Raw genomic sequence first — 23,958 nt, forward strand, 5'->3', positions numbered from 1 at the left:
ATCTCTGGTTCCTCTGCCTTTTCAAAATCCAGCTTGTACATCTGGAATTTCTCAGTTCATGTAATGTTAAAGCCTAGTTTGAAGTGTTTTGAGCATTCATTACCTTGCTAGCATGTGAAATGAATACAGTTGTATGATAGTTTTAACATTCTTTGGCATTGCCCTTCTTTGGGATTGGAATGAAAACTGACGTTTTCCAGCACTGTGGACACCGCTGAGTTTTCCAAATTTGGTGGCATATTGAGTGTAGCACTTAACAGCATCATCTTTTAGGATTTGCAATAGCTCAGCTGGAATTCCATTACCTCCACTAGCTTTGTTTGTACTGATGTTTCCTAAGGCCCACTTAACTTCGCAGTCCAGGATGTTTGGCTCTAGGTGAGTGATCACACCATCATGGTTATCCAGGTCATTAAGATCTTTTTTGTAAAGTTCTTCTGTGTATTTTTGCCCCCTCTTGTTAATATCTTCTGCTTCTGTTAGGTCCATACTGTTTGTGTCCTTTATTGTGCCCATCCTTGAATGAAATGTTCTCTTGGTATCTACAATTTTCTGGAAGAGATCTCTAGTCTTTCACATTCTGTAGTTTTCCTCTATTTCTTTGCATTGTTCACTTAAGAAGGCTTTCTTTTCTCTCTTTGATTTCTCTAGAAGTCTTCATTCAGGTGGGTATATCTTTCCCTTTCTCCTTTGCCTTTCACTTCTCTTCTTTTCTCAGCTATTTGTAAGGCCTCCTCAGAGAACCCCTTTGCCTTCTTGCATTTCTTTTTCTTGGGGATGGTTTTGGTCACCACCTCATGTATAATATCATGTGTTACAACTGTTTTTTTTTTAGGGCTTTTTAAAATGCAAAATAATCATTAATTTTTGGCTGCACCGGGTCTCTGTGGTTGTGCACAGGCTCCCTCTAGTTGCGGTGAGCAGGGCACTCCCGCTGCTGGGTGTGGGCTTTTCACCGCGGTGGCTTACCTTGTTGCAGAGCACAGGCTCTACGAGCATGGCTTCAGTGGCAGTGGCTGTGGGCCCCGAGCAGGGCCTCTGGTGGTGGCACATTGGGCAGGTGCTCCCTGGCACATGGAGTCTTCCTGGGCCAGGGATAGAATCTGTGCCACCCACTTTGGCAGGTGGATTCTTATCCAGTGTGCTACCAGGAAAATCCACAACTGTTGTTTTATAAGAAATCTTGTCATATAGTGTAGGAGTGTTTCTCAGCCTTTCTATTTCCATTATTTCTGTTCCCCTCAGGAGCCTTTTTAGATGCTTTCTCCTCTTCTCTCTGTGAAGTTAAATACTAAAGGAATAAGATTTTATCAGGTAGGACTGATGTTGGACAGCCACAAATCACTGTAATAGCTAAGATTTTTTATCCTCCAGGAACCAATTGTCTCTCTCCTGGGGGCAGTACTGCCCCTACTGAGAATGCATGCAGGAGAACAAATCCTCCCCTTGTGCTTTTTATATAGGAGTGCTGTGCTGTCCTTTGCCTTTATTTTTCCAGTGAAATTTAGAAACCGCTTACTTGGCAGTTTACAAATCAAAAGAAAGTGAAAAACTCCTACCAGTAGGACTCTACTGGTGAGGGAATTTTATTGGGATTGTATTAATTCTATACATCAGTTTGGATAATTGACATCTCTACATTACTGAGTTTCCTGATCGTAAACATAGTATAGCAGCAGGAAGAATCTGGAAACATGGGTAATACAATGATGATGAGTGAGTAGTTAAAACTTTTTCTGAAAAGAATATTCACACATTTACCAGTGAGTTCTAACTCTGTCATGTATGAAAGGGAACAATAATTCCAGTCTTAGGCAAACTTATTAAAATAATAGGTAAAGAGAAAACTCTTCCCAACTTATTTTATGTGTATAACATATGTTGGATATATAACCTATCAAAGATAATAAGAAAAAGAAGGAAAATTAGACTAGTCTGATTATGAACATAGATAAACAACCCCTAAACAAAATTTTAGCCAACTGTATCTGGTTATATATAACCAGCCTGGACAAGTTAAGTTTATCTTAGGAATGAAAGGTTATTTTTACACTAGAAAATCAATCAGTATACTTTATCACACTAACAGATTAGGGAAGATCCCCAGGTGTATGAAGACTACATATATCAATGTATGAAGACGAAGATACAATTCAACCTCCATTCATGTATAAACTCTTAGCAAACTAGAACTAGAGAGCTTTTTGAGTGAGATAAATGGTTCCAAAACAAACCAACAACCAAAAACCACACACAGAACACAACACAGCAGCTGTAGCTTGTTTAATGATAAGATGTTGACCTCCAAGTTGCGGGACAAGGTATTGATGCCTCTGTGCCCCCGTAACCATTGTTATGAAACACAATGCTAGAAATTCTAGTCTATACAGTGAGGCAAGAAGAAGAAGGAAACAGTAAAACTGCTGAAATAAATAAGCCCATCGTTACTCTTGTGTAAATATGTAAAAGTCATGATGTCATGATTGTGTAAATAATTTATTCAAAGATTCTTTGGGATTTTAAAAGAAAGTTTAAGAAGTGTGACTCTAATAAAATATTTTTAAAAATCAGTTTTACTTCTAAATGGCAGCAAGCAATGCTTTAGACAGTGAAATTAATAGCAGAACTATTTATAACTGAATCAAGAAATAGGAAGTCCCTGAAGGAAATCTGACTAGAAGAAGCACAAGACCTCTAGGGGAAAATTGTGACTCTTAGTGGAGAGAATATGTCAGGTATGTGTATGTCTGAGTGTGTATGTCATAACTTGAAATCTGATTTAAAAGTTTTTATGGAAATATAAATTACAGTTGACCATTGAACAACACAGATTGGAACTATGCAGGACTGCTTACCTGTGTGTATTTTCAGTAGTAACTACCCCAGCGGTTGGTTGAATCTCCTGATGCTGAGGAGCTGTGGGTATTGATTGCCTACTATGAATTACATACAGATTAACCCCTGTGTTGTTCAACGGTCAGCTGTATTTAGAATAACCAATAATTCCTTTTTTAATTGAAGTATACTTCATTTACCATAATATCTTATTTTCAGATGTAACACACTAGTGATTCAATATTTTATAGATTATACTCCATTTAAATTTATAACAATACAAAGGCTGAATTTCCCTGTCCTGAACAATATATCCTTGTTGCTTATCTATTTAACACTTAGTAGTTTGTGTCTCTTAACCCCATAACAAGATATTCTTGAAAAAGAACAAGTTGGGATAATTTGGCCACCTAGATATGGAGAGTTAGTACAAAGCCATGGTAACAAAGATGTGCTCACTAGTATTGGGATAAACATATAAACCAAGAAAGCTGAATAGAAGAGCCCACATCAGACTCATTCATGTATGGAGACTTGACCTCTGATCACTGAGGAAAGGCCAACTTTTTAAATAAACCATCCTGGGACTATTGAATATCGATATAATAAAAGTAAATTCAGAAGTGTGTATTTCTCTGTGTACAAAAATGAGTTCCACGTGGACGAGTGACCCACATATGAAAGGCAAAATTATAAAGCTTTTAAAAGCTTTAGAAGATGATATAGGAGAATGTCATTATTACCTCAGGATTGGGAAAGATTTCCGAAATACAAAACAAAAAAGCACTAAAAGAAAAGATTGATAAATTGGACTACATTAAGAATGTGGGGTTATCAAAAGTTGCCATAAAGAGAATGAAAAAGTAGACTCGGAGTATGAAAAGATATTGTAATAAGCAACAGAAATGTAGCATCAAGAATGTCTGAAGAGCCAGTCAGTGACCTTTCCCTTAAGTCAGGGATGAGGGGTTGGATGAGGGGAAGAGATGCAGTGAGGGCGCCTGTGTTTGTTCTCAGATGTCCACATTCTTTTCTCTAAACTGAACTTGTGTTTTCTGTGTTCATCTATGTATAAACACATTTCTTAACAAAAATGGGAAGAAATGAAAACTATAAGCACAGTTACCGTATTATTAGTTTCCTAGGGCTGATACAGTTCACCACAGACTGGGGGACACAAACGACAGAAAGACGTTTTCTCATAGTTCCGGAGCCTGGGAGTCCAGGACTGGGACGTCTGCAGTTCTGGCTCCACTGGAGGCCTTTCTGCAGGCGGCCCCTTGTTGCTGTACCCTCGTGTGGTCTCGCCTCTGCTGCAGCATGCACGGTGTCTCCCTGGGTTTCTCAGTTCCCTCTTCTTAATAAGGGTACTCGTCAGATTGGATTAGTGCCCGCCCTGAGCGTCCCATTTTAACTTCATCTGCTCTCTAAAGGCCTTTTCTCCAAATACAGTCACATTCTGAAGTACTGAAGATGAGGTGGGATGAGGACTTCAACATACAAGTTTTTGGAGAGCCATAATTCAGCCTTAACAGTGATTATGTAGTAAAGCTTTAAATAGCAAATGGGTACTTGTGATTTAGATAAAATTTCCCAAGCCAACTTTTGGATTCAGAAGTACTGTATCTAAAAAAAAAAAAAAGAAAAATCGAAGACAGAAGTAAAGATGTTGTGCTCTGGAGATGTGTGTTAAATGCCTCAAAGTATGGATTTAGTACTTAGGTTAATTATGTGTGTATAAGATTGAAATACATTTTTTGAAAAAGAGTGATAAAAAGCAACTTCTGAATTATTTTACTATTTTGCACAAATACTCAATAATAAATGTATATCTAAGTGGATAAATATAATTTTAAATAGATCTTTTATAGTCTCATCTTCATCCCTAAGAGGTATAAATTCTAGTTGGCAGAGAATTTTTTAATCTTTTCACTGGGGAAAAAGAGGATGAATTTTATTTGGTTACATGTGTCACAGATTTTCCTTGACTTACAGTGGGATACATCATGATAAACCCATCCTAAATTAAAAATATCTGAAGTCGCACTATCTTAAAGTCAGAAAGTCATAAGGTGAACCATTGTAAATTGGGGACTGTATGTTTTTTTATTAGGGTGAGCTCTATGTAGCACAATGTGTGAATTCCTAAAATTTGCCCCACTATGCAAAATCATTCAAAGAAAACCATAGGGATTAGGCAGAGAAATGAAAATATTCAAAAACTTTGTCAGTGACACTTAAAAAGGACACCTAATAAAAACAGCAGCATGGTCTTACATGTTAACTAGTTAAGATATGCTGTAAGGAACATTGCTTATTACCTTAGAAGAGACCTAAAATTTTCTCGTGGAAGTGAGTATCCAGAAGGGTTGCCTTATGTGAGTTATTACAAGTGATGGGAGGAGAGTCACCTGAAATTGGAGGGAAAATTTAATACCAGCTGTGGATGAATGTGACTTATAACACTTATGACAAGTTGAGGTAGCTAGTAGATGTTTGACAGTGTGTATTTTGTGTATTCCAGTATGGCTTGGGTGAAGATTTTATTGTTCATCTTGGGTTTCTTGCAGATAAAATCACATATAAACAAACACAAGGGCCTTGCTATGGTCAAATTGTTGCTTAATGTATTAGTCATATTGGAGCATATTTGTGCTTTGCAAAAGCATTGTTAAAGAGCTTACTGTACTGAATTCGTGGTGTCATTTATAGCCCCATCTTTTCCTCTTTACATGTTTTGTAGGGATTCTCTGTTCTCTTTTTACTGAAGTTTTGAAATGACTGCCTAATATGCGACTATTACGTAACATCTTAAGTGTCTTGGCGAATTTTAATTTCTTCCTGGCTAATAAACTGGGTGGTTTGAGTGTGGACTCAGAGTTGTGCTTGAGCCTGGCGGATGATCCCTGTGGTACATAGAAGAGCATCAGTTCTTTTGTTTCAAACAAGATCATTATGTTCAGTGACCTCCCTGTTTCTGGTATTGCCACCAGAGTACTGTTAAGTCCTAACCTGAATCAGTATTGAAAAAGCATGTGGATGGTTATGTTTTGGGGTCCTTCCCATTCCTTTGTTGCTTTTTATCCACCGTGACTTTTTTATTCCAAAGCTTCGCAGCAACAGGCTTCCAGAAGTCTTTGTTCTTTCATCTCCCTTGACTGGACTAGTCTATCCAGAGGAGGGAGAGAGAAGGAAAGAACTCTGAGGGTAAATGAAATGGCTTCTCCTTGTTCTCCTGACCTCCTGCCACAACTTCTTTAGATCACTTTCAAGACTCTCTTCTTCATGCCCTGGGCTGGAAAATCAGTTTTCCCTCACAGCTTTTCTCTTTCTAACCTTTCAGTCTAGGCATCCCCCTTTTCTCCTGTCCTCTGTGCACACATTCCTGGTAAAACATATATATCATTGTTCTGGGGTTTTGCAAAGTCGGCTTCTCTCTGTGAATAAATTGCATACTTCTTGAGGGCACAGACCATACCTTTATCATTTTTACATTTCTCCTACATAGCTCAGTGCTTGGCAGTGGTAGTTGGATGAGTGAGTGAATGAATGAATGAATGAATGAGGGGAGATTGAGGAGAGCTGTTCATGTGATCCTATTGTTTGTGTGTTCCTCTCATTTTGACTAAAATACATAATCTCTAGGTATCTTGGCCACTTGAACTTTAATATTATGAATCAGACTTGTGCATTCAAGCTTTTTACCAGTGCCATAATAAAATTTTTGTTTGTTGAACCAGAGATTGTGCACCATCTGTTTGTTTTTTTCTTGATTTTTGAAGAATGTTTTGTTTTTTGCTGCAAATGAGCATGGGTAATTTGCAACTTTAGGATTGAGTTTTTATCTTATAATAGAGTAGTAAAATCCTGTTTTTCAGCTTGCAACTGTGAACTACAAACAATTAGTTTTGACAATTTCAGATATTTATATATTTATAAAGTGGAATAAACTCATAAAAGGGGAGTGTACTTCTTTTAAGATAATAAGGGAAATTGTTATGGCTCAGTTCTTGATTATTGCAATTATAAGTAATTTTTGAATTGTTTTTAAGACTTTCTTTTTCTTACAGGACCTCTTTGTTGTTAGACATGAATTGGCCATAATGAGACTAGCTGCCTTTATGGGCATTACAATGTTAGTTGGAATAACTGGACTGTTTTATACTCAACTAATTGGCATCATCACAGTAAGTATGTTTTTAATGTAATGTATTTATGAACATATGTCCTAATTATGAACTTAATTCTAAAAAGTTACAAAAAGTTTAGAAATTAAAGAGAAACTTACCCATAGTCATTTATATAGTACCATTTTTGTATGCCTGTGTAATTATAGTTACAATCAGTGTACAGAATGTACATATAATTTTGTATCCTGCTTTTAAAAATTAGCTTAGTTTTATATGGCTACAAACTTCATGTTTATAGTTTTTAATAGGTTGATACACTGTTTAGTGACTACATCATATTTTAATTAATCATTTTTCTGTTGATCAGTATCTACTATGTGGTTTTTTCTCTATATTACAAATAGCTCTTTGAACATCTCTATTTTTCTCTTTTAACTACTAATTTAAGGTAAGTTCCAAAAAATAGAGTTGCAGGTATAAACATTTTATCAGTAAGTAAAGGGCTTTTTTTTTTTTTTTTGCATGTGTTTATTAGCCAAAGTGGACTTGTTACAACAGAAAAGATTTTTATTTTTATTTTTTATTTATTTATTTTGTTTATTTATTTATTTTTTATTTTAATTTTAATTTTTACTTTATTTTACTTTACAATATTATATTGGTTTTGCCATACATTGACATGAATCCACCACGGGTGTACATGCGTCCCCCCTCCCACCTCCCTCCCCATAACATCTCTCTGGGTCATCCCCGTGCACCAGCCCCAAGCATGCTGTATCCTGCATCGGACATAGACTGGCGATTCGATTCTTACATGATAGTATACATGTTTCAATGCCATTCTCCCAAATCATCCCACCCTCTCCCTCTCCCTCGGAGTCCAAAAGTCCGCTATACACATCTGTGTCTTTTTTGCTGTCTTGCATACAGGGTCATCATTGCCATCCTTCTAAATTCCATATATATGTGTTAGTATACTGTATTGGTGTTATCCTTTCTGGCTTACTTCACTCTGTATAATCGGCTCCAGTTCCCCATCTCATCAGAACTGATTCAAATGTATTCTTTTTAATGGCTGAGTAATACTCCATTGTGTATATGTACCACAGCTTTCTTATCCATTCATCTGCTGATGGACATCTAGGTTGTTTCCATGTCCTGGCTATTATAAACAGTGCTGCGATAAACATTGGGGTACATGTGTCTCTTTCTGTTCTGGTTTCCTCGGTGTGTATGCCCAGCAGTGGGATTGCTGGGTCATAAGGCAGTTCTATTTGCAATTTTTTAAGGAATCTCCACACTGTTCTCCATAGTGGCTGTACTAGTTTGCATTCCCACCAACAGTGTAGGAGTGTTCCCTTTTCTCCACACCCTCTCCAGCATTTATTGCTTGCAGATTTTTGGATCGCAGCCATTCTGACTGGTGTGAAGTGGTACTTCATTGTGGTTTTGATTTGCATTTCTCTAATAATGAGTGATGTTGAGCATCTTTTCATGTGTTTGAAAGCCCAGAGATAAATCCACACACATATGGACACCTTATCTTTGACAAAGGAGGCAAGAATATACAATGGAGTAAAGACAATCTCTTTAACAAGTGGTGCTGGGAAAACTGGTCAACCATTTGTAAAAGAATGAAACTAGATCACTTTCTAACACCGCACACAAAAATAAACTCAAAATGGATTAAAGATCTAAATGTAAGACCAGAAACTATAAAACTTCTAGAGGAGAACATAGGCAAAACACTCTCTGACATAAATCACAGCAGGATCCTCTATGATCCACCTCCCAGAATTCTGGAAATAAAAGCAAAAATAAACAAATGGGATCTAACTAAGATTAAAAGCTTCTGCACAACAAAGGAAAATATAAGCAAGGTGAAAAGACAGCCTTCTGAATGGGAGAAAATAATAGCAAATGAAGCAACTGACAAACAACTAATCTCAAAAATATACAAGCAACTTATGCAGCTTAATTCCAGAAAAATAAACGACCCAATCAAAAAATGGGCCAAAGAACTAAATAGACATTTCTCCAGAAAAGATTTTTAAAATGTGAAAAATAACACTGAGAAAAACAAAACAAGGAAAAAAAAACAAACTTCCCAAAAACATTTGGAAATACACTGCATTTCAGATGTAAATAGGCTTTCTCATTTGTTATTGGTGGGGGTATAAATTAGTATAAAGTTTTTGAAGGTCAGATTGTCAGTGTCTATCAGAATTTAAAATGCACAACCCTTTTGGCCAACCTATAGATAGTATTTTTTTCACATGTGTGTATATTACATGTGAAACATGTACGTTAAAAAAGATTGTCATTATTATATATAACACAATATGTATAAAAGCTTAAGTGTTTACCAGAATATATTCAGTGAAGAAGATGCATCAGAACTTAACATAAAGCAGCAGTAATTGAGAAAGTGTATTGCCGGCATAAGGATAGATGAAGCAGAATCGAGAGTCCAGACATATAAACATGTATCTGTATGGTCAATCAATTTTCAACAAGAGTAGCAAGATTATTCAATGGTGGAAAGAAAAAAGTCTTTTCAACAAATGCTGCTGTAACAACTTGGTATCCACATGCAAAAGAATGAAGTTGGGCCCTTATTTCCATTATATGTAATTACTGTATATGTAAATTAACTCAAAATGGATCAGAGACCTAAATGGAAGGTCTAACCTTATGTAACTCTTAGAAGAAAATGTAGGATTAGGCAGTGGTAAATCTTAAAGTAGGAAATAATATCCTAGATATGATACCAAAAGTGCAAACAGAGAAAAATAAGACTAATTTGGACTTAAAGCTGTAAACTTTTGAACTTCAAAGGATTCTATCAAGAAAATGAAAGGACAGCTCGCATAATGGGAGAAAGTATTTGCACGTCACATATCTGATAAAGGACTTGTATCTGGAATAGATTAAAAAAACAACTCAGTAATCAAAAGATAACCTAATTAAAGCATGAGGAAGGGATGTGAATGGCATTTCTTCAGAGAAGGTACAAATGGACAATAAATACACGAAAAGATGTTCAACATCATAAGTCATCAGGGAGATGAAAAACCATAATTAGGTTATCACTTCTCATGCATCCTTGGTGTTCTTTAGTTGCTAAGTCTTATTCGACTCTGCAATCCCATGGACTGTAGCCTGCCAGGGCCCTCTGTTCATGGGATTTTCCAGGCAAGAATACTGGAGTGGGTTGCCATTTACTTCTCCAGGGGATCTTCCTGACCCAGGGATTAAACCTGCATCTCCTATAATGGCAGGTGGATTCTTTACCACTGAGCCACCAGGGAAGTTCTCTCACACCCACGAGGAGGGTATAATAAAGATAATATCAGAGGTGAGGATGCAGAGGCATCAGAACCCTCATACACTGCTAGTGGGAATATAAAATGGGGCGTATACTTTAGAAAATAGTCTAACAGTTCTTTAAAAAGTTAAATTATCTTTTATTCAGCAATTCCACTCCTAGGTATATACCCAAGAAAATTGAAACATATGTTCACACAAAAATTTGTATATGAATATTTATAGCAGCATTAGTCATAATAGGCCAAAACTGAAAGCAGTCCACATATCTATCTGCTGATGAATGGATACATGCAATGTGGTGTGTCCATAAAATGGAATATTATTTGGCTTTGAAAAGAGGTGAAGTATGATGCATGCAGCAACATGGATGAACCCAGAGAGCCTTATGCTTAGTGAAAGAAACCAGTCACAAAAGGTTACAGATTTGTATGATTCCATTTATATGAGTACCGATACAGGACTTGTATCTAGAACAGAAATTCAATGGGGGAAGGAAAAGTCAACAAATGCTGCTGAGACAACTAGGTGTCCACATGCAAAAGAATGAAGTTGAGCCCTTAACTCATACCACTTATGTAAATTTACTCAAAATGTACCATAGACAAGATTTACATACAATGGCATAAATGCATACATGCACATCCCAAACCTCTTTCACAATAGAGCTGCGTCCGTTACTCTAGAACGTTCTCTTATGCCTCTTATCAGTAGATCAATGTGCTGTGAAGAAGCAGCATTGATCTGGTTATTTTTCCATCATAGATTAGAATTCATTATAGAACTTGACTCGTATCCATTTATCTAGGTCTTCTTTCTTTCAGCATAATGTTTTTTGATTCATCCATGTTTTACATGTACTGATAATTTCTTTTTATTACCAAATATATTCCATTATACCACAGTTTGTTTATACATTCTATTAATAGACAACTGGTCTGGTTCCATAATTTGGTAATTATCAATAAAAATGCTATGAACGTTCTTGTTCAGGTATTTTTGTGGAAACATGTTTTCATTTCCTTGGGTAAATATCTAGGAGAAGAATTGCTGGTCACTTAAGATAGGTTTATCTTTTATTTCATAAGAAACTGCCAGGCCTCTTCCCCAAGTGATTGTACCATTTTGCAATCTCACCAGCAGTGTATGAGAATTCTGGTTACTTTCATACTCATCAATATTTATTGTTGCCAGTCCTGTTAATTTCAGTTAATTGCACCTGTTCATTTCAGTTCAGTTGCTCAGTCGTGTCCAATTCTTTGCGACCCCATGAACCACAGCATGCCAGGCCTCCCTGTCTATCACCAAGTCCCAGAGTCCACCCAAACCCATGTCCATCGAGTCAGTGATGCCATCCAACCATCTGTCGTCCCCTTCTCCTCCTGCCCTCGATCTTTCCCAGCATCAGGGTCTTTTCAAATGAGTCAGCACTTCTCATCAGGTGGCCAAAGTATTGTAGTTTCAGCTTCAACATCAGTCCCTCCAATGACCACCCTGGACTGATCTCCTTTAGGATGGACTGGTTGGATCTCCTTGCAGTCCAAGGGACTCTCAAGAGTCTTCTCCAACACCACAGTTCGAAAGCATCAATTCTTTGGCACTCAGCCTTCTTTATAGTCCAACTCTCACATCATACATGACCACTGGAAAAACCATAGCCTTGACTAGACAGACCTTTGTTGGCAAAGTAATGTCTCTGCTTTTGAATATGCTGTCTATGTTGGTCATAACTTTCCTTCCAAGGAGCAAATGTCTTTTAATTTCATGGATGCAGTCACCATCTGCAGTGATTTTGGAGCCCAGAAAAATAAAGTCTGCCACTGTGTCCACTGTTTCCCCATCTATTTGCCATGAAGTGATGGGACCAGATGCCACGATTTTAGTTTTCTGAATGTTGAGCTTTAAGCCAACTTTTTCACTCTCCTCTTTGGCTTTGACTGTTCTATAGGTTTTAATAATAAACAGTTGTTTTAAATTACATTTCCTTGATGACTAATGATATTTAACACTTCTTCATGTGCTTATTGGTCATTCATGGATTGGATGATGTCTGTTTAGATATACCTTTGTTATTATTCAGTCGCTTGATATATTTTCTAATATCTCTTGTGATTTATCTAATGATGTTGATAAGTAATGTGATATTAATCATATTCCTGTGGACGAGACTAGATCTTCCCCTAAAATCTTTTTTCTCTGCCTTTATACTCATTCATAATTATTACTTTATAGTCCATTCATAAGTTGAGTCTAAATTGCCAGATTGTGCTTGCATTTTTAAATTTCTACTTTTGAGTTTTTCCAAATCATATTTATATTTCCTGAAATGAAGTTTCTCTGATTTCCCTAATTTCCTATGGTTAATGACTGGAAATGGACATTTGATAGCATTGCTGTTAAGACTACAAGTTACTTCTGAGAGTCATCAGGCTTATAGCTGGCAGTAACAATTTCCTTCTCACCTAAGCAGTCCTAGTAGCTTCAGAAAATGGGGTTTGGCAGCATAGGCTTCAAGATCATTTAAGAATTTCTGCTCTCAAGCTTTTGTATCACTTCTGAGTTGGACATAAAACTACTTATCATATCTGATTCACTTCTGAGTTGGACCTAAAGTTTTATATATATATATATATATATATATATATATATAGTTATTTATGCTTTTTCAAGGATATACAGTATCAGGTTCCCTTCTGTGTTTCAGACTACCAGTACATTAATATTAATTTTCAAATTGTATGTTCTCTTTCGCTATAATATTGAACCTCATTTCATTGTCTTTCTTAAGATAGGGATATTGGTTTTAAGGTTGTGGCATTTCTAAAACTGAGTGTGTGTTTGTTGCTCAGTCATGCCAGACTCTTTGCAACCCTGTAGACTGCAGCCTGCCTGGCTCTTCTGTCCATGGTATTTTCCAGGCAAGGATACTGGAGTGGGTTGCCATTTCCTTCTCCAGGGGATCTTCCCGACCCAGGGATCGAACCCGGGTCTCCTGCTCTGCAGGCAGATTCTTTATTGGCTGAGCTACCTGGGAAGCCTCTGAGTAGAAATTCTATTTGTTAAATAAAGCTCTCTCCCAAAGTTTCATCTCTTTCTGTATACATATAGTATAGTAGACAGGTCTCGTGTACAGAAATTAAATATATGTGAAACATTTGAAAAAGAATGCAAGTATTAAGAGACAGAATACATTCCATTTGCTAGTTTAGCCTTTAGTCACTGCACTTCCTCTTGAATCTAAATCCCGAAAAAAAAAAAAAAAGTAAATTTCAATTGCATTTACCTGGGCTTTCATGGTGTACTTCAAGTACCACTATTTGAAGAAAAAAAATTTTTTTAGTTTCCAGAATGCACAACTAGCCACACTGATATAAGATTCTTTAGGGCTTAATTATATAAAGTTGTTATGCATTAATTGTTTAATTTTAAATCTAATGAATTGATTAGTATTTAAAATAGTATTTAGTGTTAAAATTAAAGTTTAAAATGAAGATTTTTGCTTCCTTTCTTTATAAAATTTGCTTGCTGTTTATATATTCCATTTGCTAGTCCAACCTTTAGTTACTGTACTTCCTCTTGAATCTAAATTCTTAAAAATTATAGTTAATTTCAATCGCATTTACCTGGATTCTCATAAGGTACTTCAAGTACCACTCTTTTTAATGAAAAAGTTGTTTTTTTTAAGTTTCCAGAATGCACTACTTCCCACATTGATTTAAGGTTCTTTAGGGCTTAATTATATAAAGTTGTTAATGCATTCAATATTTAATATTTTTAAATCTAGTGAATTATTCATATTAATGTTAAAATTAAAGTTTAAAATATAGATTTTGCTTCCTGTCTTTATAACATATGCCTCCTGTTTAATTTGATGAAAAAAATTGATACTACCTATAGGATATTTCACATCTGGACATCTTTTTGTCACTGTCAGAATCCATGGATCTCTCTTTAGAATGTGAAAGTAGTGACGAAAATTTGTCGGGTAGCATAAAAAAGAAAAGGAGGAGAAGGAATCATGGTAAATTTAATCCTTTCATTGATGTGTTTCTCCTTCCCCTACTCCTGTACCCCGAAGACCAAGATACATTTTTGGAAAACATTGGTAGGAGTATCATTTCATTATAGAAATTATGTAATTACATAGTTTGAAATACATGACAAACAAGCAGAACAAATGCTGTTTCTATTTAGGTTTAGATTGAAGTTTTGAGGAAGCTACATGTTAATTTTTGGTAATTTTTTCCCATTATCTGCCCTTACTTGGAAAAATAAAACATTTCCTTCCTGTATAAGAGGAAAAATCCCATCTTTTTACTGATAGTGAAAGGTAACAGGTTAATCATAGTTAATGATAATCCAGTGTCATTTTAGACCTAGTAAGACAAATTACTATGACCCAGATAAAATAATTAGAAATTACTTAAATTTAGAAATATTGGATTTGTGATCCCATTTCCAAGGTTAAAAGATTTCAACCCAGCCAGATGTTTCTATGAAATAGACTAATCTTAAACCCAATTTTTAAGGATTACCTTTGATTATTTTAGACTCAATTTAAAAAAACAAGGTTTAAGTATATATTCTTGCTCCTTTTGACTAAAATTAATATTGAGGTTAAAAGTGTTTTCAAAGTTTGCTTTGAAACATTCTTTATTTAGGGAACAGATTATTCTAATTATTCCTCACTTAGACTATTTAGCCTTTTTGTTTGTTTCTGAATGAAATGGATAGTGATGTTATTAGTGTAATTGCTGTTGTCAGTATTTCTTACCATGCAGTAGTTCACACACAGCCAAGAATAATGTCCATTCTGATGAGCACCAATACTAATAGTGCTGGATGATTGTATTAGCTGTGTTTTCCGTCACTGGGCTTGGAGAGAGTTAATCAAGAAGCCGGTAACAGCTGGTACAGCGCCTTCTGGTGAGGGCCTGACAGTGAGCTATTGTACACCATGACACTGTTCTGACAGTTTATCTCTATTTTGTATACACGCATTTTTATTTTCAGGGCACCGTGGAGTTTGTGTAAAAGCTGAAGCTTTTGATGGTGTCTCTGGATCTTAGTGCTTTTCTCAGTTGTGGTGAGGTTGAGGGTAGGCTGGGGAAGATATATTTAGTTGCAGTTTTGTAAATTTTGAACTTTTTATATTTGGTCTCACAGGTACTATTTTTGGACCACTACTTAAATTCCTGAGGATAGCTTAGAGCAAAGCTTTTCAGAATAAAAGGAGAAAATGTTTTCCTCCCTAAATTCTCATTCATGATTACCTAAATAAACATAGACAGACTCACAGATGCAGGAGTGACTTTAATTTTAACTTGATTATGTTTTACAGTGAAAAGTATCTTATGTTCAAAATGTTAAATTAGCTTAAATGAGATTATCTATTAAATAGCATTCTTATTCATCAGTTAGTGAACTTACCTGCCTTTTAGACATGTACCCAAAAATGTAGTCCTAAGACTTATAATGAAATTTTGCTAAGTATCCCCTGAATCAATGCGATGAATTAAGTGTTCAGTACAATCTGTGTACAAATTATGTTTGGTTTACTCAGCTCTAAATCAGCATTGCAAATATGGATATCATTACCAATTATGCTGAACCTAGCTCACTTATATTTCTATAAAGGGAGTTCTGTGCAACATTTTGTTTTCCTTTCTGAATTATATTTTCATTTAATAAAAACAAAATATGTTTCTAATACAGCATTTCTAATTATAATATTACAGGAAGTATCTGTGTAGCTTTTTAAAACCTAGAAAAATCATTAAAATTTAAAATGTTACTTCTTATATGCTTTCAGTATCATATTCTAATATTGGCTATAATATTTCTTTGAATTTTGGATACAGTAGAGACCTGTATGGAAACTAGGTTCACTCTAGCAAAAGAATTAATTTAAATACATACTAAGTTACATTGCCTAGTAATAGAAAAGCTTTCTTTCTAAAAATGCCTCCTAGCATCATGATTATTATGTGTGGAATTGGATTGCTCTTTAGTAGAAAACTGTTCTGTGTGTAAATGTATTTATATTACATCCTCTCTTTTTAGTCAGTGTAATTAATTAACTATTTCTGATAAGATTAAAAGTCATTTAAAACAACTTAGATCTATTTCTGTACTTTAAAAAATAGGAATAGCGCCTTTTAATTTTCTTTAGGCATGACTAATTGCTTCAGTGATTAAGTAGATGGCTTTTTTTTTTTTTGGTAAGGAAGCTAAACATTTATGAGTTTCCCTTTTAATTGTGATTTTTCCCACTTTATTGTTTCATGTTCTGAATCCACATGAATTTTTACTCTGACTTTACAACTTACAGGATTGGAAAAAACAGTGAACTTTATATTTATAGTTAACTTGGTATATTTTTTCCACAGTGATTCTTATGTTTTTCTCTGTCACATTCTGTCGCTATATTACTTACTCCTCAAATCCAAGCCAAAGAGGCACGTTAGCCCATCTTCTACTGGTAAAAAATCTTCTTAAAAGTATAATTTTGTATTAAACATGTAAGGGTAATTGGCCTTGAGTTGATTGTTGATTGCAAACATAAGTTTTCAGCTGTTTTAAAATAGTGTTTGGCTTACTTATATGTTGTTAGATATGATCGTCCTCTCTGATATCTTCTGTATAATTATTTCTTATATGTTTAACTGTCACTAGCCTGTAAGCTCTTTGTTACTGTATAATATGTACTTATTAAATTTTTGATAGAGGAATAAATGAGTAAATGAATCATGGTTTATGTATAATACTTACTGCCTATTTTTTCAACCAGATTATAAGTCCCTTTTGGACATTGTATTTTATTTGTGTAGTCTTCCACAGTCCATGTCATTTTAATTATGAAAATCGCTTTTGTTTAAAGATAATTTTGTCTAGTTACAATCTAATATAAATGAGATATCTCCAAGTCCTACAGTAAAAACTTAGGTTTGCCATTTATTGAGTTATTAAGGGTTCTAACATATTAATTCATTTGATTCCTACAAAAACCTAGTAGTAGTATTTGAACAGCCAGAAAAAGGCTGATTAAAAACCTGAGTAGCTCAGCTGGTAAAGAATCCACCTGCAGTGCAGGAGACCCTGGTTCGATTCCTGGGTTGGGAAGTCCCCCTGAAGAAGGAATAGGCTACTGACTCCAGTATTCTTGGATTTCCCTGGTGGCTCAGATGGTAAAGAATCCACCTGCAATGCAGGAAACCTGGGTTTGATCCCTGGGTTGGGGAGATCCCCTGGAGAAGGACATGGCTACCCACTCCAGTATTCTTGCCTGGAGAATCCTTATGGACAGAAGAGCCTGGCAGGCTGCAGCCCATGGGGTACAAAGAGTCGGACGCAACTGAGCGACTAAGCGCACACAGAAAAGGAGTATAGAAATTCTTTTGGAAAGAAATTTTCAGTGGCTATAAATGTAAGATCTACGGCCTTCTCAGTTTGGTTTCATGATTGATTAAATGTTTATATGAACTTAAGATCTCTAATAAAAGATATAGCTGATCCTTTGTGAAAGATGGATTTTTAAAAAAACTATCTCTTCAAGTGAGTAAGGTAGTGAGTTTGACCTCAAAGAATAAGAGAGGTCTAAGGTTAGGAGGAAGTTTTTCTCTCTCTGGATTGAAAAAAAATAAAGATAAGAAATAATGTTATTTCTGTCCATGTTCGATTAGTTTAGTGCTGCAAACATATATTGAGTACCCACTTTCTGTGTGGTTTGGTGCTATAAAAGATACAAAGTGAAATGAGTTGCTCTCTGTATGTTGATCAGAAATTATAGGAAGTCAACTAACGTCTGTTTTAGAATTACAAAAATTATTAGTAGACACAAGAGGTATATCATCTCTAGTTGAAATAGACTTTCCTTAATAGTGTTTTTTACTCCAGGTTGAATCAGCAGAGTTGTTGAGTCAGGTATGTGCAGCAGAGTCAAAACTATCAAGAAGACCTATACTGAGACGAATGAGAGCGGGCAGCTACGTTGAACTGTCTTCTTTCTGACAGAATGTTCTTATTTTCCTCAGACCTTTGTTTTGATAGCTCTGGAAACTCCATTTTGAAAATGTTTCCAGGGTTAATCAGGCCCAGAAGTAGTAACTCTTACTTCTAGGTGCAAAAGTGATAGTCATATAAACCAGGGTGACTATTTATTCCCTTATGTACAACTGTCAGGTACCAAAGGACCCTGCAGTACACTCTCCTGTACAGCTGTGTGCACAGCAAAGTGTTGCTTGGTGAGGATGAACTCAAGGCAGAGTGAGTGAGTTGGATGAATAGTGTCATCAAGCAGTCTATCCCAAGAGGACTAGATTCTCAGATCTGTTAACCAGGAAATGTTTGGTGATAAATTCTTGCTCTTCGCCTCTCTCACCCCCAATTTTTCCCATAGGCAATAATACCTCCTTCTCCCTTCCTATTAGAAACTTTTTTTTCATTCCAGTTATAATCTTATTAGTTGAGAGATACATCGTTCTTTCATAGTCAAACATATTTCCTTAGACTGAACCTGAAAAATCATTTCTTAGAGTAGGGTCAGCCATCGGGAGAAGATAAAGTATATTTGATAAAATACATGAGGGCTATGTTTCTGTAAGTCTTGCTTGTTTCTAGTTTATTCTTTTTTTTTTTAGAAAATAAACTTCTGGTTTTTAAACTAGGAAAGGATTTTCATATATCTCACTTATGCAGACTGACACAAGTCTTAGCCAAGACTTGTCATAAGACCATTATGTCATAAGACCATAATCAAGACATAAATATTTCATTGGAAATAAGGTATTTTGATTGTAGACAACACACAATAAAAATGTGTTTCTTATCATTCCTTGAGGAATGTGATTTTTTTCTAGATAGCTGTCCTACATATAGCAGGAATTTAAAAGATTGTATTATTACTCCTTGAAGATAGTAATTATCTTATTGGTCTTTTTGTGATAGTCACTAAAGGTATTGAATCTTTTATGTTCAATAGAATTATTTGCAACAAAATCTATTTATTTTTAGTTTTTCTGTGAAATATTCCACAATTCCCTGCCTAAATAAAACAAAACTAAAAATATATTGAATGTAGTTTGGCACTTGAAAATAACTTGTAACTGTCAACGTTCCTTCACTACTAATCTCTCCTCTAGTTCACTGTTTCTATTGTGTGTATGAATGTGATAGCTGATAACTTTTGTTGCCCTGAGTATGTTGTATAAAGGCCAGTGCAAAAACTTTGTGACATGTTTGGCCATTTATTGTTCTTATAATAGTATTTTGGATAGCTGAGAGCTAAGCATTTGCCATTTCTAGAGGGGGAAAAAATAGTCCTTTATAGGTTGCCCCACAAGTCCTGTTCATAAAGTCATGGTAAACCACTCCATCCTTTGATAGAATAACTGTTTATGATGACTTGAAAGGTAGTATTCCTGCTATTTCTTGAACCAGATTCTAGAAAGATATCATCAAAAGCACTTGAAAGTAAGAGCTTTCCCCTTAGGAAGTCTAAATCCAAAGTCTTTTAAGTTGATCTTTTACTGTCACAAACATTGCTCAGAATTATAGTCAAGTTGTGAGTTTAGGCATGGTAAAACATTTCCTGTACTATTAGCTAGTTACAATAGTTTAACCTTATAATTGCCTTCCTTATCCTGAAATAGTTTTCTAGTTTCAAATATTATCTACACCTGCGATTAAGGGCCATTTATACACCTTTCCTCATAACAGTTTTAAATTTCTTTTCTGTTTCTTCCTTCATATTTTTGTGCAAGCTGTCTTAATTGTTTCACAATAACCTGTCACCATCAATTCTAAGAAACCATTTAAATGACTTCCTTCACTTTTTTGTCAGATACAGAACCAGAGCCCCAACTTTCCTCTAAATCTCTAATCAATGTTTACATGTATTTGCAGACTATGTTTTCACAAAGTAAAACATTATTTTGAGCAAATTATGCACGCAATAGAACTAGGAAAGGTTAATTATGAGTCGAATTGTCATTGGATATCATGAATTTCAGAAAATGCTAGGGAAATTAGTGAATATAGAGTAACTAATCTATAACCTCCTCACACATGCCTGACAAATCTGGAAGTGAAACTCTGTTATTGGTTACTAGTCATCTAAAAAAAAACAGAGATTTGTTTTCCTGTGTGTGGGCCAACTGAAGTTAGACAGCTGTTCATACATAAGAATTTAATATTATGAGCCATTCATGTAGCTTCTTTTAAAGAATTTTTTGAAGCAAAGGTATTTTTTAGTAGTAGTGTTGGAAGACAATCACATCTAAAGAAGTTTTTGGAATTGGAGTTGCAGTTAGAAATATTTGCATGAGTAGTACTGCTTAATAATAGTACAGTCCACCTGCTGTATATGAGGAAGCTAATAAATAGGGTAAAAGGAAAACTCTTAACTTTTTTGTATATTTAAAAAGAATGTATTTCTTTTGTACTATTTAAAAGTATTTTTAAAATATAAATTAAAAAAATGTAAATATGTATATAAAATAATATTATGTTACTTGTGTTTTTAATTATTTCTATATTCCTTATCCATCCCAGTTTCTCAGTCTAATGATGTCTTCCATTAACATGAATTAGACTAGTATGTCTAGAAACTTTATTCTCTTTATTGAGTTCTTTTTCTTATATATTTGTCTTAACAGCCTTTTAGAAAACACATAATGAGAAATTGCATTATTATGAAGGGACTGTTTTTTCTTTTGAAGCAGTTTTTACTAAATACTAATCAGTTAGCTTTACTTTTCAAGTAATAGTGTGGTAGCATGGTAAATGCATAGACTGTTGTTGAATTTGTGTTGGTTTACAGAAATCCATAACCAGTAGCAACTGTTGACTCTTTAAAGTTTTCTGTTCACTAGTGTCTTTAATATTTTGGTATTTAATTTTGAATGCATGTGACAATTGAATTAACTATAGGCTTTTAAAAGAATTATCCGGAAGGGAAATGTAATAAAAGGTATTTTTTAATGAAGTGAGACTCCTACAATTTGGGGAATGGGGTTTGTAATTGAATTTTTTTTTTTTTTTTTTAGCACAAGGTAATATTGATTCTGTTTTTCCAAGGGAATTTCAGCAATGTACATGGATAATTTAGAGTTCTTAGTACCTATATGTAGACTGTTTATATCTTCAGAATATTCTCTTAATATGATTAAAAACATCATAAAGTATCGAATAAAGCCCATAAAATAGATATAAAATAAAGCCTTGAAAACTTTGTTATACCTGAGTATAATTTTTTAAATTTTTAATAGGATACAACATCTATTGAAAAGATGTCAAACTGTTGTGAAGAAATGTAAGTATAAAAGTGAACTCTGTAGTATTCTTATTTAAAAATGTGAACAACTGGTTACATTTGAAAAATGTGTGCATGTAGTGAAAAGATAGATAATATAATGATGGCTTTTTCTCGGTACCTTGTCTAAGGTCTGAGCTAGACAAGCATGACCCAGTCTTACAGTAGGGGTCTTCTAGCCGTGATAGTTTTCAAACAAAATAAGTACTGATCATTCTTGTCCCTTGTCTAACTAAAGTAAGTTAAATTATTTGTCCTGAAAGTACATCAAAAGAGATTTGCTACTGTGTTGTTGACACACATTCTGTTAATCCTGAGATTCTCCTCTGCTTCAAAAGTTGCCTAGGTTGATTGACGACACGGATACAATATCTGCTATCCAGAGTTAAAACTCAGCTGCATGCCATAATGAAAGGAAAGCTGTATTTGTGATGCTGGGACACAATTCATCAGAGTCCAGTAATGGATCCCCAGCCAACCTGTATTGTTTCAGCTGACTGAAGTGCACCATGGGAGAGCTGTCTTTCACTAATAATGCTGTCTTCTGCAGATCGAGGCCCCGAAAGCCATGGCAGCAGACCTTCTCAGAAGTTTTTGGCACTCGTTGGAAGATCCTGTGGTTTATTCCTTTCAGGCGGAGGCAACCACTGCGAGTTCCCTACCACTTTGCCAATCATGTCTAAACAGATGGATGGTGGGCACAGATGGGTCCTCCATGCTGGAAATGCGTTACAGGTTTTCTGATAATAGAACTATGACAGTCTTCAAGTCAATTAAAATCCACCCACCAATCTTAAGCATCATAATGTGCCCCAGGCTTTATTTTAATAGTGATCTTGATCCTGTTGTGGGACTAATAAAAGATCTATATTTAAGTTTTAAAGCATGTTTACTTTCAAATTAGCTTTCCACAGGGATTTCTTTAAATGCTTTTGTTATTAAACTTAAAAGGCACTGATTGGGATGAAATAATTGTACATAATTTCTTTTAGTACTAACAGTGTTACAGATTTGTGTGTGTGTATTTAAAATTTTCACTCTTAAGCGGTACTAACCAAATCTGAATTTAATCCTTCAAATTTTACAAAAGTTGATGTACCTTTTATGTAAATTTTCTTTTTCAAATACAGTTTAAAATATCATATACTCCCTTTTATATGTGCTGCAAGATTTTTTTTAAATGCAGCATAGAAGATTGAACAGCAACAAAAACCAAAAGCAGCAACACAAAAAAAGGACGGTGTTTTCTTAGAAGTAGCTTTCTGATTTTTTTCTCTTCACCAAAAACTAAATAAAAACACCACTAAAGTAAAATACCAACTACCTGCTTTATTTTAAAGGAAAAATTAATTTTTTCCACGTTAACTTTCCCATTTCTTCTCTCTCTACTGTTGTAATTATTGGTTTTTGTTGAGATATTTGCTCCGGGGAAGAATTTTTGACTAAACAGACGTGTTCCTATTTTACCCTAAGATTTTGATGAGCAGAAGGGTAAAGAATTTGCAATAATTCCACTGATACCTTTTTTTGTGTCGTTATATTAGAATGTGTTATGTTTTTTAAATGCTAGTGAACTAGATAATATGTAATGTATAGAATAAAGAGGAGTATTGTGCTTTTGAAAAAATGTATACTTTTTACTTTTACCTATTAGATCTAAAATGACACGTTAAGATTTTTATGTAATAAATATTGGCCAACTAATATTGAAATTTTATTTATAGAAAGTTACTAGTAAAAGTAAGTAACTTTTGTGTACCTGTAATCACCCAAATTGAAATTAAATTTTAATTGCCCACATATAATCTGGATGGAGAGACCTTTCGTTGTAGCTAATGTTAGGAAATGACCTTAAAATAAGAAAATATAGTGATCTGTATTCATGATTAGCCTTATACAAATTTGAATTGTTGATAGTGATGGTCTCTTGGAAAGTACAGAACATTTGTTTGAAAAAAATATTTAGTATGTTTTGGAAAAAAATTCAGTTAAAAATTTTTTTTCCATTAGAATACTGCAAAATCCATATATCTTTTCTAAAGAAATTATGTACTCAGTCTTTCTCTTGAAGAGAAGATTGAAGGGGTGTCTAGTGTTCTTGGAGCATAGCAATATTTTCTTTTTAGTTAATTTTGATAGTAAGGAGTCATACCTGAGAAATCATGGGACAGAAGGTTAACCATTGTCAGCTAGTTAACTCTACTGTGTTTAGTTTTTAGAAACTGTAAATAGTCTTCTAAAATAATAGAATAAGGTCTTCTCAGAGATTTAAGTGCCATGTCTCTCCTGTTCTGATTACAATGCTTTATTATTTAAAAACTTAGATGTGGCAGGTAAAAATATTTACTGGTGCTG

General features: G+C 34.7%; 1 protein-coding gene across 1 annotated transcript in view; it reads left to right on the plus strand.

Moving 5' to 3' along the window:
• The window catches only part of ZDHHC21 (zinc finger DHHC-type palmitoyltransferase 21), a 49,236-nt gene extending 26,837 nt beyond the window's left edge, over positions 1-22,399 (plus strand). Inside the window, exons 5-7 of the mRNA XM_052645268.1 lie at positions 6,906-7,022; positions 21,560-21,603; positions 22,154-22,399. Coding sequence (XP_052501228.1) covers positions 6,906-7,022; positions 21,560-21,603; positions 22,154-22,286 — 294 coding nt within the window. The 3' untranslated portion in view covers positions 22,287-22,399. The remainder of the gene's footprint in view (positions 1-6,905; positions 7,023-21,559; positions 21,604-22,153) is intronic.
• Positions 22,400-23,958: the final 1,559 nt, after the last annotated feature.

Source organism: Budorcas taxicolor, chromosome 8 (genome assembly GCF_023091745.1).
Source record: "Budorcas taxicolor isolate Tak-1 chromosome 8, Takin1.1, whole genome shotgun sequence".
Taxonomy (NCBI): domain Eukaryota; kingdom Metazoa; phylum Chordata; class Mammalia; order Artiodactyla; family Bovidae; genus Budorcas; species Budorcas taxicolor.